The sequence below is a fragment of the Molothrus aeneus genome, chromosome Z, assembly GCF_037042795.1.
Source record: "Molothrus aeneus isolate 106 chromosome Z, BPBGC_Maene_1.0, whole genome shotgun sequence".
NCBI classification, from domain to species: Eukaryota; Metazoa; Chordata; class Aves; order Passeriformes; family Icteridae; genus Molothrus; species Molothrus aeneus.
Window position 1 is genome coordinate 17,996,736 of NC_089680.1, and position 15,810 is coordinate 18,012,545.

The window sequence follows — 15,810 nt, forward strand, 5'->3', positions numbered from 1 at the left end:
TAAAATGGTTCAGCTAGGTCCAAGGTTAAAGACTCAGAAATACTGAGACCTGACACTTCTGTGGTACTCCCAGGACACCAAATACAGCTGTATTACTTGCACAATAGAGTGCATTCAAAATTGTTCAATTTCTTGGATGATACATCAGACATTTCTGAAGATTAGCATAAAATATGTGCCTTCTCTGGACAAAGATAAGGATATATTCCAGAGTACTGTTGATGTTTTTCAATCCCTCTGGATGCTACTACTTCCATCAGTCATGTCTGATACTCATTTAACTTTCCTGCATGGGTGCTATGTCCCCTTCTTACATGGTTCTTCAGCAGTTGAAGAAAAAACTCTGCTCTCAGGCACCCACAGGGATTACACAAACACATGTAGTGGAAGGTGAGAACACACATGCTAGGAACACATTTCACTTGCCCACATTTATAGTCCATTGGCTCTACACATGGTTTAATAGGGATCAAATGTGAAGAAATTCTGGCATCTAGGGGCATCCTATTATTCTGCATCAACCATCAGTTTTACTGTTGTAGCAATAGAAGCAGTCTGTACATTAAGTTCTGTCCAAATAGGGAGATGAATACAAATATCAGCCCCAAAATGGAAAAGCACATGAAGAGCAGCATAAAAATGTGTGTACAGGCACAGTTTTATGGTGGAGAAAAAAAAAATTAAATGCTTTCTGTTTTAATTAGCATGTACTAAAATGATCAAAGCAACAGTGTTTAAAAATTATTTTAGAAATTAGATCAAAACATAAACCTATATATATAGAATCACAGAATGGTTTGCAGTGGAATGGACACTAAAGATCATCTAGTTCCAAACTCCCAGCCATAGGCAGGGACAGCTTCCTGGCCTTGAACGCTTGGTGGAGCATCCACAACTTCTCTGGGCAACCTCTTCCAATGCCTCATCATCCTCATAGCAAAGCGTTTCTTCCATAATGCTTAAATACTTAAATATCACCAGAACATTATTTACCACTTAACGATTATTAACTTACATGCAAATTATTGAAATATTAAAGAAAATGAATTTATAATGAATACAGAAGTATTTTAATAGTAGACATAATTAGGACTTGCCTGCAACAGGGATCTTGAAAGAACACATGGTGATTGCTCACTAAACTCACAGAAAAAGTCCTATGTAGGAAAAGAAAAAACCACAAATCAGGTTTATATGCCAATTTATATATGTAGAAATATACACCAAATTATTTTCACACACACACACGCATCTCTCCTAAACAAATATATACAGCTGTGTAAATACACCTACATTTTGTCTAAAGGCATACACAAACAGCATAGCTTACACAGCTTGTAAGAAAGACCATGAATAGTTTGAACAGAACAAAATATATTATGAAGATTTTCTGCAATTACTCGTTACCTAACAAGAAGGTTTCTGAATTTTCAAATGCTACAACTAGAAAGATGATAGTACAGAAAAAAAAAATACTGTGAGATTGAGATCATGAAGTAACTATACTAGGTATTGAAGAAAACTGACAATTTGTTTGAAAAAATTGATTGAAACCCAGGCAAGGTTTAACTGGTACCAGGCGCTTCATGCAAACACTCCCTTCATTAATTAGCAGGAAATAAGAAGATGAGAGGTTTGCTGTAACTGTATCTCTTTTATCAGCCAGTGAATGCATGGATACCAAAAAACATTTCAAGCATTTAAGTGTCTTCTAATACATGTAGGCAGTAACTAAGAGTAACATCAGTGATTCAGGAAAGAATATAAGCAGGTGCTTAACTTTATGCCTATTTAGTGCCCTCTTGTGTTATAGGCATATGTGCAAAATACTGCTTAATGAATTTGAAAAAAAAATCAGATATATAGCAAAGAATTATGTTCTGTTGCTGTAGACACAGCTCCTCAACCAAAGAAACTTGCTTGGTCTTGGCCAGTAATACACATAACTATTTAATGAATTACAGGAAAAGTGAGCTGTTTGAGAGAAGAAAAGGTCTTTACCAAAAGAAGAAAAGTAGTAACTATCAGGAAAGATAGTAAATTTTGAAATTGAGCCTAACAGTTAAAAACACCAAATACATACATAATGCTCAGTTTTCTCTCCAGTGAGCAAGAGCATGCATATATGGAATGATTTTTTTGCAAGTCACACTTTCAGATCTTATTTCTGGTATTAAATAAGAAATATTCATGCTTACCAGTATACAGTGCAAGTTACTTAAGTTGACTACTTCACATACAGTTTTTATTCGGTCTATTAGTTTGGAAAAATAATTGACCATTTCTTCCCTTTTAATAATTTTTGCATATCGAGGGAAAGTTGGTGGCAGCAATCTCTGATTAACAAGTGGCTCAAACCCCATCATAATAGGATGATCTAAAGAAGGAGGAGGGGAGAGAGAAAAGCTGCATGTTGAGTTGTGTTTTCAGAACCCCCTTCAATAATATAAATTATTCAATTAGCAAAAATGAATTCTTTAAGTGACAGTTAACTTCCTGAGACTCCAACAAGCCAACTACAACAATGATTATTCTTTAAGAAACCTGAGTCCTCGTGTACAAGCAATGAAGTACTGTTCCCTATTTTAAAATGGCATATACACTGATTCCAAGTTCAATGCACTTAATCAAAAGTTCACATTATCTTTGGCTTTGAAATGACAGTGTTGCTCTCAGGAGAACTACCACCTGGTAAAATAAAATCAAACAATGCAAATCTGTAACAACTTGCATAGCAAGTGTTTTAGTTCAAAGTAAATAGTGATTTCAACTTTTTTTAAAAATACACAAAGGTATTTATGTTTATGAAGGGATCATATCCAGGAAAGGAAAAAATGGTGTAATTTGATACATACCTCCTTTAGTGGTATCATTCTGTGCCTGCATACCATGATGCAGTGAATTGTGTATGGCAGAGAGCAAGTCAGCTGCCTGAGTCATTAGTTTCTGAGCTTCTGCAACTGCACTCGTCTGAAAGGCAGGAAAAAATTATTATCATTACAAACCAATACATTTTGACTATCTAATTAATGTTAGTAGGAAAAAAAAAAAGGAAGGGCGTTAAAATTCTGATATTCTTATACAACCCAAGTTCTGAAAAAAACCCAAACAACCCAACATTTTTGTGTGGTAGCATATTTTATGTATCTGTACATAAATTCAATGCTGTATATTTTGCTGTGTAAGACTTTACAATAATTACAACTGAAAGTTTTGTACACCAATGCATGAGAGTCTGCTTGGGGGAGCATGTAGTTCTAGCCCTTTGCCTTAAAACATAAGTTCCTTCCCCTCCCAGCAATTAGGAAATCTTACATCAATCCTCAAAAAACAGGCAAACTGTATGGAATGCTATTCAATTCCTCTTCTCTGACCAAAGATATTTAGATATAAATTCCCTATCACATGAAAGGAAAAGCATACAGTTGTTCTAATATGGACAAAATACTGTCCAGCATCAGGTAACTCCACAGGAGGGAACTGAACTCAAACAACAAGTTTTGCTCATGTGTGAAAAGAGTAATTAGAAATCCATAAATATTTTTAAACATTTTGTAATGAATATTCTGTCTTTCTGCAAGGCCATAATAATCTCAGCTACTAGCCTTCCCTGTGTTTCCCACTTTGAACAAAAACTAAGTATTTGCCACTGGAAGGCTTTATTCAAAGGTATACCTCCATCCACATCAATTCAAATCTCATTAATCTACACAGTAATTTCCGGATCTTAAAGAATGAAAAATGGGTATTTCACAGCATCCCTATGTAAACACAGAAACGCCAAATGAACTTACCTCTTTTTTTGTAAAAGCTATCAGGACAGTGAGTAAGACGCGGGTAAACTTGACTCTGCTGAAGACAGCTAAACATTGTTGATGCTGTAATAAAGTAATACTGCTAATTACTTAGTAGTAGGTATTAGGTAATAGAATCATAGAATATCCTGTGTTGGAAGGGACCCAGAAGGATCATCCAGCCCAACTCCTGGCCCACCCCAAGTGGGCCAAATTTTGAGTGTGGCCCAAATTTTCCCGGACTCAGAGTTTTGGTGCTGTGACCACCTCCCTAGGGAGCCTGTTCCAGTGCCCAACTACTCTCTGGGGGAAAACGCTGATCTAATATCCAACCTAAATCTCACCTGAGACAACTTCAGGCCTTTCCCTCAAGTCCTTTCACTGGTCACCATCAAAGACATCAGTGCCTGCCCCTCCTCCTCCTCACAAGGAAGTTTTAACTGCAAAAGGTCTCCCCTCAGTCTCCTCATCTCCAGGCTGAACAGAGCAAGTGATCTCAGCTGCTCCTCATACAGCTTCCCCTAAAGGCCATTTATCATCCTTATGGCCCTTCTTTGGACTCTCTAATACCTTAATGGCTTTCTTGTATTGTGGTGTGCAGAACTCCCATAGGGCTCCTGCCCTCCCTGCACAAACTGATGCACAAAAAGCTTTGGCATGCCCTGCTGTTTTCCAGCTCTTCCCCATGCTCCTGGGTGGTCACACTTCCTGGCTGCTTCTTATATGCATGGGTGTGGTTACTCCATATTTAAATCTCCCATTTACATCCATGAAATCCAGGAAAAAAGCAAACAATTCATTACTTCAAGTTCAACTTCTGGATCTCTCTCTTCTCCTTGTCGACTTCGGGTGCTCTGCAAGGTAATGTCAAATAATTTACTAAAAATTGCAAAGGGAAGCTACTGATAAAATCCCTTTGCCTTCACTAAAACATCCCCTTGTTAAATAACCCGAAAAATCAGTTTTCAAATTCAAAATTTCTTAAAATATAATCCAGATACTTGAATGACTGTCCTATAGTAATAAGAACTATCTCAGTAAATTCTGCAAATAAGCAAGAGAAGTGCATGAACACTTTACATTTTAAGCTGTGGTAAAGGAAAATTAAGTAACTTCTTTAACCTTACATAGTATATCTGCCTAAAACCTTAAAGTTAAACACCTACTTTCTGTGTCCTAGCCCAGTGTTATCTTCTGCATCATGACTCCAGCCTCTACTACTACTGAAGCAACTACTAAGGAGTTTACAAATAAAGTGAAGATTTAGCTAGAAGGCAAACTAAAAGCATGTTACAGAAACCATTATGGCAGTCCTTCAGAACCCCCACTATAATGACAAAACCCTCCTTCATTCCTCATAATCCAACTCCCTACCCCAAACCTATGTTAAGTACACCTGGAATATAACTGATGAGACAAAAATGAAAACAATACCTTCACTCGTCTTTGCATGTCATCTTCTACATCTTTCAGCATACCTGGAAAAAAAATCACAGCACGATTAAAAGCTGAGAAGCATTTCTAGGCACACCTATACCACTCAGGGGAAAAGAAATTTTATGGGGAAAATCAAACTTAAAAGTCCTTTACATATCCATTAGCCAAAGACTAAACAAAAAATAATCCTGTGAGGAATGGTGGGGATGTCTTGGAACAACCAAAAATCAGAATATAGACCAACTGATGCAAAGCTAAAGTGTGCATAAGCTTTTCAAAAATATATCAATGAAAAGCTCAAATACACATTAAAAAATAGTGCATCATTAACATACATACTTATGTAGGTACTTAATTACATAGGTATTCATAGCTGTAGAACTACTAGATGGCTTTTTTTTAAAGCAGCCTATTTGGAAGACAACAAATTATGAGGCAAAAAAGCAGAATTCAAGCAACGTACTTTCCATTGGTCTGTATCTTTACCATGTTGAGCTCATGCCTAGCCACTTCATTGGCACATTTAAAAGCACTTTTTCTGTTTCTTAGGGATGTAACAAGACGACTGAACCTTTTTTCCAAGGAAAAATGATTTTATCCCTTTTTTACCAAGTCAGCAATTTCCACAATAAAAATAAAAATTTAACAGCTGATACTCCTAGCAATTAATCAGATGTGTCTGAAAGCAATCACATGCTCAAAAGACAAAGAGGCTGCTGGACAGATACAAAGAAAGCACAGACTGTACCTGTAACTCTAAGATCTGTCACACTGTTGGCCATTTTAAATCCATAAGTCATTGACTGAAAATCTTCCTATAGAGAAAAATCAAAGAAGCAATATGTGGTGAAATATAAAAGCTGTAGTTACATTTTCAGATTGGGGTTTGAGATTTTCTTTTTGGTTTGGGTTTTTTAGGAGTTGTTTTCTTAATAGGTTTTGAGTCTTTTTGCTGGCTTTTTCTCTTTTGGAGGAGTGATTGGGAGTGTGCTTTTGTTTAATTCTATCATGTACAGAAGTCCAGATTTATTCTACACAGCTGAATGCACTCAGAATGAATACACTGAATGACTTTCCCACCCAAATCCAGCTTCAGGTAATTATTTTCTGCATAAATCCTTAATATGCCCTTCATATAGTTCATGTAAGCTACCAATAGGTTACATGAACTATAGCTGCAAAGTAGTATTTGATCCATTTTAGATATAGTCAGGAAGAGTGACTTGCCCAAGCTCAGAGGAAACAGATTGCTCTGAGCGCAGAAAACAGGACTCAGATCCCACTTGCCAGATGGACATTTTAGGCAAAATGCAATCATTACTATCTAACAGAAAAAATAAAAAATTAAACAGTTTCACAACTGAGACACATTTCAAATGGTTAACCACAAGACTTGCACTGCTTCTTGATTAAAATATTTATCTGGCTCCAGTATTCAAGGAAAATAGAGAAGAGAGCATGAAACCTTTTCCCCACCTTCAGTGGGGAAAACTGCATTTTAAAGGTATCCAGTCTAATACTTTTAGGATGGTGAAGTGCTCTTCCTACAGTATCCTCGAATCAAACACTAACAAATGTCACTAATACATTGTTTTACTTGCATTATGGTATAATGTTGCATATTTAACCCCACAGGAGATGGGAAACACATACCTCCTCAAAAACAGCTGCTTTGTTAACCTTTTCTCTGGCAATATCACAGATTTTTAGGATTCCAAGAGCAAAAGCCTTCATAGCAGGATCTTCTATGAAGTCTGGATTATGAATATAAAGGCAAGTGAATACTGTCTGTGCCAAGGAATGTCCTTCTAACCATGTTATCTAGGGAAAAGGAAATTAAATATTTAACTCATGACAGCCAAGTCCTCATTTTCATAGATCCATTCTTTTTCCATTTTACTGTGCTTCAAAGATTCATTAAGGAACTAAACCTTTAAATTAAAGTTGCCTTATCAAGGCAACCTTCCAAGTACCAAAAAAGAGGAAGTGAAGGTGTTTCAAGCCTAGAATTCTGGCATTGGATTAACCTCTTCTATAAAGTTCAGATCTAACCCCTGTGATTTAGACATGGCATTATGTTAAGAGAACTTAACATTTTATAAACCTTGTCTGCATAAATAGTGAATGGCAAATGCAAATGACTATGAGACAAGTCACAAATGTTCTTCATGTTCTCTCTCTTTACAACATAAAAGCTTCTCATCACAATCCTCTCTCTCTACCACTTCCATGTTTCTTTAAGCTACAGGGAAAGATTCAGTAAGTTAAATTTCTATCTTGAAATGGTAAAAAATTAAGTAGAACCATATTTATAATATGGTCCCCTTTTGGAGACCAGGAGTAGAAAACAAATGATGTTATACTGAATCAGATATACTATGATCTCTACATGTCATTCTGACTAAACTGATTGGAAATATTTTTTAAAACAATATTTTTGATGTTATTTTGAAGAATAACTGAAAATAATGAGTATCATTCACTGAGAAAATTAAAGCATATACACAGAAAAAAAAATTGCAATTAATAAGTAACTGATATTCAACTTATTTTTACTAAATAATTTACTTTCTTTGTTCAAAATGCTTCTGTAAGCTCAGTCAATTCTGGCTGTACATAAAGGAGCAACAGAGTGCTACCAGTTACTGCATGCTCAGGTTCCAACACAGTCAAACAACAATAAATACACAGCAGGCAATCAGATAACATGCATTTAGAAAACCAGAAAGTATAAAACCTTTTTAAGTTTTTAAGGTGCTACCAGCTATCTTCCATATTTCTTATAGAAAAAAAAATTAAAAATCAAAATTAAGCCTTTCATTATAGATAATACAAATAACTAAACGGAAATTAAAATATAAATATGTATTTTCTGCTTGGTAAATATTTTTTTTGAGTTCTGCCAGTTTGTTTTTTTTTTTAAAGATAATATGGACTAATGGATTATATTTTGAAAGCAAAACCATCTAACCTAAAGAAAAGAAAAATGCTTACCAAACAACAAAAACACGTGTCCATTATTCCTATCAGCTCAGGTGAAGTGAGATCCTTTATTTTAATGGTGCCATCCTTTGAAAACAAACAAAAAAAACCAACCAAAGTTCTAAATACTATGAAAGCATACAGGCAAAATACAACTTATTTGTACCAAAGCCAAAAAAGAAAGTAAAATTTGTTTAAAACTTCAGAGTAACTGTATGCCACTAGCTTTACCAACCAGCTTTACAACGTCTCAAATTCTTAAAAACTTTTCATTCCCATCAGTTAACACTGATCAAACATAAAAATACCCAAAGAGAAGACTAAAGTAAGAATTCTTATTTATTACTAGCCAAGAAAAGTTTAAAACCAGTCAACTGCTAACAGTAAAATCACAAAACTGTATCATCATAATTAAGATTGAACAAGAAGTAATATGCAGGACCAACTCTTTCAAGATTGCTTTTTAAACTTGTAGTATTTTACTGCCTTAAAGGTCAACACCAAAAAGGCTGCAAATTTGATCATTTAATTTGCCCAATGTATGCAATCCTGGATGCATTGTACATGACTTAGCTAGTGTTTAACGGAGTTCTCTGTCTCCATTCCAAATGTTTACCATAAAAAAATACTTTTGCCTCTGAGTGCATTACTTTTTCTGAAATAACAGCAAGTTTTTCAACCTCTATCCTCCAATTTACCTTGATCATAAATCAAAAGTTAATCATTACTGTCAATGTTGGTAAATTATCTGACTTCCGGTCAATACTGATAAACTCAAAGAATGGTAAAGTGTTAATTTCCAGCTTTTTTAAGGAAGCTGGTTTCCATTCAGGTTAAACAGAAGCTAACCAATACATCTTCATATAAAAGACACATTTTGGGGAAGCATAGAGTTATGTGCAAAACAATGTTGGAGATATATTTACTTGAGGTATCAATAACTAATAATTTCATATTACTTTTCACTGGAAGAGTTAGCATCATTGTGATAATGCAGGTAACAAGAAAGGTAAACATTACAAGCTATTTTTTACTTAATTTTCCAAAAGAAAAAAGAAAAACATAGATTTCAAGAGAAGACTGAAAACACTATTTATGCTGTATTGTGCTTAGCTGTAATTTGACAAAAATGTGTATTTCTACAGACAGTGTAGGTAAACCCAGGAAAATCATACAAACCTTAATAGCTTGCTCAAAGTTAAGAACCTTTCTGTTAACTTGGTTTCCAATCATACCAGCATCCATCTTGGGATCCATCATTTCAATGGCAGACATGGCTTCAAAAAGACCAAAACTAGGAACACAAATAAAATAAATGTGCTCAATGTAATTTTTTTTTATAAAATAGTCTTTGCAAACTAACCAAAAAGAACATAGACTGACAAACCAAGTACACTATATTCTGACCACAGACAATAAAGTATGTGAATATCAGTATTGGTCTTCAGAGATCATGGTTTTCCGGAAATTAAGAATCTCTCAACAAATTCATAGGAAAAGAGATGGCTAAAAGTAAAAGAAAATTATTAACCTTTCTATAAGGATGAAGAACACTCCTGTGTGAAATATCCCACTATTATATCTTTGCACACTTGTTTCTATAAACTCCATAGCATCTTCTTAAACATCAAGCAAAATCATAAACTGATATTAACTGAACAAGCTGTTCCTTAGTACACCACATTCAAAAAACCAAATACGATAGTCCCCCACACACTAATGACAATATACATAACACAGACTAATACATATTGAAATAACAGCTTTATTTAAAATAAGCATGTTAACAAAACTGATGCAAAAAAAAAAACCTCAGCATGTAACAACATATCACTTGCAGTCAGGGCAGAAGAAAAAAAGCTTGCAGAAGAACCACACTAAAAGACTTTCCTACAAATGAAGAGATACAATGCTTCACTGAATCATGATATTTGTCAGAACTTCAGGCTTTATAATACAAAAAGTTCACTGAATGTAGCACAATTAAATTCTGAGAATTTAAATTCTGTATTTGCTGTATTTGCTCTGAAATGCTCTTATGTATAAAACTACACCTGAAAATTTGCTTTGATTCAACTGACATCAGTGCCCACATTTTTAAGCAAGTTTTCATTTAATAGAATGCTTCTGTTTTCTGAGCTATTAGTTTCAAATTCAGCAGGTCTTTACCATGCGCTTTTCTTTGAAATATACTTTCAATGTGTAGAGTTCTCACTTTCTGCTTTAGCATGATATTTATGTTGCATTAAGGCATACAGATTGTTTATCAAATATTTTATAGTGACACTTGGGGTAACCAGGTTTAAAGTCTTTCTGGCCTGTTTTCATAAAAGCAAGTCCCATAAGATAGTGTAGTAATGTAATCACCACAGATCATAAGATATGCTATGAACTTCTGAAACAGAATTTCAATCACATTGAAAAATGTAATGTTATACTTAGAGCATCAGATATGTTCAGCATTCATACAAGTGCAGCATATACACACGGCTAAGAATATATGATATTCTATTTACTTCAAATACTTTATTAAAAGTAAAAGTATAAAAAAAAAAAAGCTTAGTTATCAGGTAACATGAACATGTTTGCAGTAATCTTATCTAAAAGCCAGAACCATCCCACACACATACTTACAGCTTGTCATGAAGCAGTTCTCCTAACTTCAGTTCTATAAAGGAAAAGGACAAAACAAATAATTACAATCATCCTACTAGCACAACTTTTCCAGGGTAGTCTTGTCACGCACCAAACTGCCTTATGCCAAGATGTAACAAACTGCAGGAAGCAGATCAGGCATTTCTACTTGCATTGCATTTGCATGGCCTGGGTTTTGTAGCTTGTGGGGGGATGACTACAGGGATGGCTTTTGTGAGAAGGTGCCAGAAGCTTCTTCCATGTCCAGCAGAGCCAATCCCTGGTGGCTCCAGAGATGGATATGCTGCTAGGCCAATTAGAAACAATAATACCTTGTGGTAAGAGATTTAAGAAGAAAAACAAAAAACCCAAATTGCACAGCTTCAACTGCAGATGGAGAAGAGCCGAGTGAGAACATGGGAGAAGAGCACTGCAGACACCAAGGTCAGTGAAGAAGGAGGAAGAGGAGGTGCTCCAGGTGCCAGATCTGAGATTCCCCTGCAGACCATGGTGAAATAGCTGTGCCCCTGCAACCCATGGAGGCCCATGGGAATGAAGAGATCCACCTGCAGCTGGTGGAGGAGACCCATGGGTTGAGAACCTATGGGACACCTGTGGAAAGAGGGGCCCTGCTCCCATGCTGGAGCAGCTTGTCCTTGAAGGACTTGTACCCTGTAAAAGAGTGACCCAGGCTGCAGCAGTTTTGGGAGTGTCCATGGGAGGGACTCTCATTGCAGCAGGTCACTGAGAGCTGCTGCTCATGAGATGGACCCATGTTGGAGAAGTTCATGGAGAACTGTCTCCTATGGGATGGACCCCATGGTGCAGCAGGGGAATGACTCCTCTTCCCGAGCAGTGGGAGAAGCCTTGGGTGATGAACTGGCCATAACCCCATTCCCTGTCTCCCTGTGCTGCTGTGGTAGGAGCAGAGCTGGAAGGAAGGAGGGGTGGCAGGAAGCTGTTTTTAAGGGTTATTTTACTTTCTCATTACCCTGCTCTAATTTTGTCAATAATAAATTCCCTTCATATCTCTAAGTTGAGCCTGTTTTTCCCATGATGATATGTGGTGAGTGATCCCTCTCAGTACTTATCTCAACCCATGACCCTTCATTAAATTTTCTCTCCTCTGTTCAGCTGCAGAAGGGAGTGAGTGAGTGGCTTTGGGGTGTGCCTGGCACCTGGCCCAGGTCAACCCATGATACTACTGTTTTTACTTACAGAACACTTTCAAGACTGAAAGACTAAAAAAATAACACCCCAGTGGTTAACAGTGTGCCCCCATCCCTCTGTTATTCTAGGAATTAAAAAAGTTTTAGAATTACTAAGTACACAGTGCACTCATAGCACAAAAAGCTGATATACTGGGCTGCAGGTCAAGGGAGGGGATTCTGCCCCTCTGCTCTAATGAGACCCCAGCTGGAATACTGCATCCAGGTCTGGGGTTCCAGCACAGGAAGGACATGGATCTGTTGGTGCAATTCAGAAGAGGTTAACAAAAATGAATGGAAGGCTAAAGCACCCTTCCTGTGAAGACAGGCTGAAAGAGTTGGGGCTATGGGGACCAGCTAGCATCCTTCCAGTTCATAAAGGAAGGCCAGAAAACAGCTGGCGATTGACTTTTTACAAGGGCATGTACTGATAGGACAAGGGGAAATGCGGTTAAACTAAAAGAGAGATTTAGATTAGATACTGAGAGAAATTCCAGTGGTGAGGGTGGTGAGTCACTGGAACAGGTTGCCCAGAGAAGCTGTGGATCCCCCATCCCTGTCACTGTTCAAGGCCAGGCTGAATGGGGCTTTGAGCAACACAGTCTGGTGAGAGGTGTCCCCTGTCCATGCCAGGGGAGTTGGAATGAGAGGATTTAAGGTCCCTTCCAGCACAAATCATTCTGTGATGATTATTCTGTGAAATAGTAGCATCTGAATAGCCTGGAATACAGCTGTTTCCTCTACTCCTTTATTCAGGTGTCTTAGTCTTTTACAGATATAAGTAATATAGAGAAATAATTATTCATAAGTAATTTAGAGTAATATAGAGAAATAATATACAGAAATTGTGTTTATCATTATGTAATATTCTGTGTGGTAAGATGCAGTTTTTATATTTATCTTTCCTTAGTGTCATCATAAAATCAGTTGAAAAAACTGTAAACTAGCAGTAGCACCTGACAGTAATAAAGGTACTGTTTAAATGGAAGCAACTGCTTCCCCATTACTGAGATGCATTGCATCAATTCAAAAACTCAGACTTGTTTCAAAGATGAAAAATTATGCACTGATGAATTAAATAAATTACTGGACCATGGAGATCCAAAAATATGCAAGAAAGAAACAGAGTGTTGATTCTGCATGCAGGAATGACATTTCCACTTGGCAGAAGAGAGAGTAAGAAATCTTTGCAAAGGAAAAAAAGCAGATGTGAAAATGCATAAGATGAAAAAACTTTAATTAAAGAGATATTTATGTAATCTGGAAGAGAAAGTGAGGTGGTTCATGACACTTCCAACCTCAGAGTTAACAAGGAATCAATGCTTGTTCATCTGAAGCTTGAACCTGGGTCAAACTATTGCTCAAAAAAGCTCAAAGAACTACACTCAGCCCTCCAAAGGATTCCAAGTTTTCTGAGAATGAAAGGACTACAACTCACCTCTACAAGCTTCTTCAAAATCCTGCGTTATATCTATCCAGCTGGTATTACTCTTTTCCATCTTGTCAGGCATACCGAGTTCCCATCCAGAATCATCATCTTCTAGCGTAGCTTTCATAACCATGCTGCTGCACCTTTAAATTCCTGTCAGAGACACCATATATTTGCACAAATCAGAGAAGGTGCTTTGTGGGAATAATTTTTTCTTTTCAATAATCAGGTGAGAATGGGAAATGAACTAACATTTTATTTAAACAACTACTGTTATACAAGACCAACAGAAAAACCCTATTAAAAACAACTCTTTAAGAAAAAGCTTTTCTTACGCATAATTTCTTTACAAGTAGCTTGTACACTGTGAAACCTCAAAAACTAGGGACATCAGAACATCAGCTGTTCAGACCCCTACTAAAGTGTCTATTGTCAAATTGGAAACCAAATCAGAAGCATAACAACAGATGCAGACATCACAATTTTCTATTTGTTCTTTTACACTGTTAAGACTATACATCCTCCTACTGCTCTGCAACAGAAATTAAAAAGATGGTACTGTAAAACTGAAAAAAGACTTATTTCCTACGATTTCCTCAGCAGAAAGCAGTATCAAGATTGCAGCACTTAAGTTAAGCAAGTTCAAACTGGATTATACATTTTAAACTCCACCGACCAGCTACTTCGAATTGGTTTTGTTCTTTCGCAACCTCCCGACACGCGGGCAGTCCTGAGGACTTCCACGCTTCCACGGTCAGCCTGCCCGTGAGGTATCAGCAACGCTGAACTCCCCTCTGCTGACGGAGCTCCCGCAAGAGACAGCTGCGAGCTCGGCAAGCCCTGAGCAGCTTAACCACAGCCGCCACGGAAGCTTCAAACAAAGACCCCAATGGCAGAGGACCTCCAGGGCATCGGGAATTAACAAAAACAAAGGGGAGGATAAAATGGCTTTTGAGCAGCAGCCTGGGGGTTCCCTCGGCCGAGCCAGGCTTACTCCCCATCGGGGGCCGTCAAGTTGTCACCAGTTCTCTAGCGACCGCAGGGACTGCCAAGCTCAGTAGGCTGTGGTGAGGAAGTACGTGAGAAATCTGTTGAAATAAATTAAATTCCCCCTTGCATCCCGGGACAACCAGGCCCTTCGGGCTCTCCTCTTCCCACAGGTCACCCCAACTCCGGCGCTGCTCAGCGGGCCCCGCGCAGCCTCCCGGGGACGCCGGGCACCGCCGCCTGCCTGCACGACTCCTCCGTCCCGCCGCAGAGGAGGGGCCAGCACGCCGCCCGCCCCGCTGCGGGGCAGCAGCGCCGCCACCGCCGCGGGCTCCCCCTTCCTCCGTCCCTCTCTCGGTGCCCCTGCGGGCTCTGCCTGCGCCCTTCGCCCCGCACCCTCCCCGGGCCTCACCGCTACGTCCCACGCCGCCGCCCGCCCGCCGCTCCTGGCTGGGCCGCCGCCGCACACGCGCAGACCCACTGCTGCTGCTGCTGGGCGGCCGCTGCTGCCGCCACCAGCCCGCGGCCCCGGCCTGAGCGCCCGGCGCAGCCGCACACAGAAAACTCCACCGCCCCACCCCGTCCGCGACCGCCGCTTACCGTGAGCGGCGAGGCGGGGCGAGAGAGGCCGGGACGGCGGCGCTCGGCACCCGCCGCGCCCGCGAGGAACGCGAGGCGGGGCGGGGCGGGGCGGGGCGGGGCGGGGCGGGCGGGCCTGCGGCGTCTCCGCCCAGCGCGGTGCAGGCTCGGGCGCCATGAGGCTCCCGTGAGGGGGTGGGGACAGGGCGAGCAGGGGCTGGGCGGACGGTGCGGAGGCCGCGGAGCGCTGCCGCGCAGCAGGAACTGAGGCTGTCTCTAGGTCTGTTGTGAACGTTGTTTCAATATCTAAAAAGCGTGTGTCGACAGGACGGAGACAGGTTTTTCTCAGTGGCGCCCAGCAAGAGGACAAAAGGCAGAGGGCACCAACTGATGCACAGGAAGTCCCACCTGAAGAACTTCCATGCGGAAGAATTTCTTTACCGTGCAGGTGACAGAGCACTGGAACAGATTGCCCAGAGAGCTTGTAGAGTCTCCCTCCCGGGAGATGCTCAAGAACTGTACAGAGCCAAGCCTGTGCCACGTGCTCCTGGATGATTCTGCTTGAGCGGACAGGTTGGACAAATGGCCTCGTCTCTTGTAGCCTGACCCATTCTGTGACTCTGAATCGCTGCCAGCGAGTCCCGGCGCGGCCCCGTCGTTCCCGGCAGAGCCCGCAGGCCGGCGCTGCCGCTGCCCGCCCGGGGCCCGGGTGCGGCGCTGGCGCCGTGCGCTGAGCGGGCGGCGGCTGAACTGAAAGCAG

General features: G+C 39.7%; 1 protein-coding gene across 2 annotated transcripts in view; it reads right to left on the minus strand.

Moving 5' to 3' along the window:
- NAA35 (N-alpha-acetyltransferase 35, NatC auxiliary subunit) overlaps positions 1-15,150 on the minus strand; it is a 27,354-nt gene extending 12,204 nt beyond the window's left edge. The window contains exons 1-13 of one of the 2 annotated variants that reach the window (XM_066568653.1): positions 15,072-15,150; positions 13,494-13,637; positions 10,848-10,881; positions 9,393-9,507; positions 8,226-8,300; positions 6,885-7,052; positions 5,980-6,046; positions 5,229-5,272; positions 4,598-4,648; positions 3,795-3,878; positions 2,856-2,970; positions 2,199-2,377; positions 1,098-1,157 (exon numbers count right to left, since the gene is read on the minus strand). In XM_066568653.1, coding sequence (XP_066424750.1) covers positions 1,098-1,157; positions 2,199-2,377; positions 2,856-2,970; positions 3,795-3,878; positions 4,598-4,648; positions 5,229-5,272; positions 5,980-6,046; positions 6,885-7,052; positions 8,226-8,300; positions 9,393-9,507; positions 10,848-10,881; positions 13,494-13,617 — 1,116 coding nt within the window. In that variant the 5' untranslated portion in view covers positions 13,618-13,637; positions 15,072-15,150. Of the gene's footprint in view, positions 1-1,097; positions 1,158-2,198; positions 2,378-2,855; positions 2,971-3,794; positions 3,879-4,597; positions 4,649-5,228; positions 5,273-5,979; positions 6,047-6,884; positions 7,053-8,225; positions 8,301-9,392; positions 9,508-10,847; positions 10,882-13,493; positions 13,638-14,883; positions 14,986-15,071 lie in introns of those variants that run through there. The other variant, XM_066568654.1, reaches the window with a different exon arrangement.
- Between the last annotated feature and the right edge of the window lie 660 nt (positions 15,151-15,810).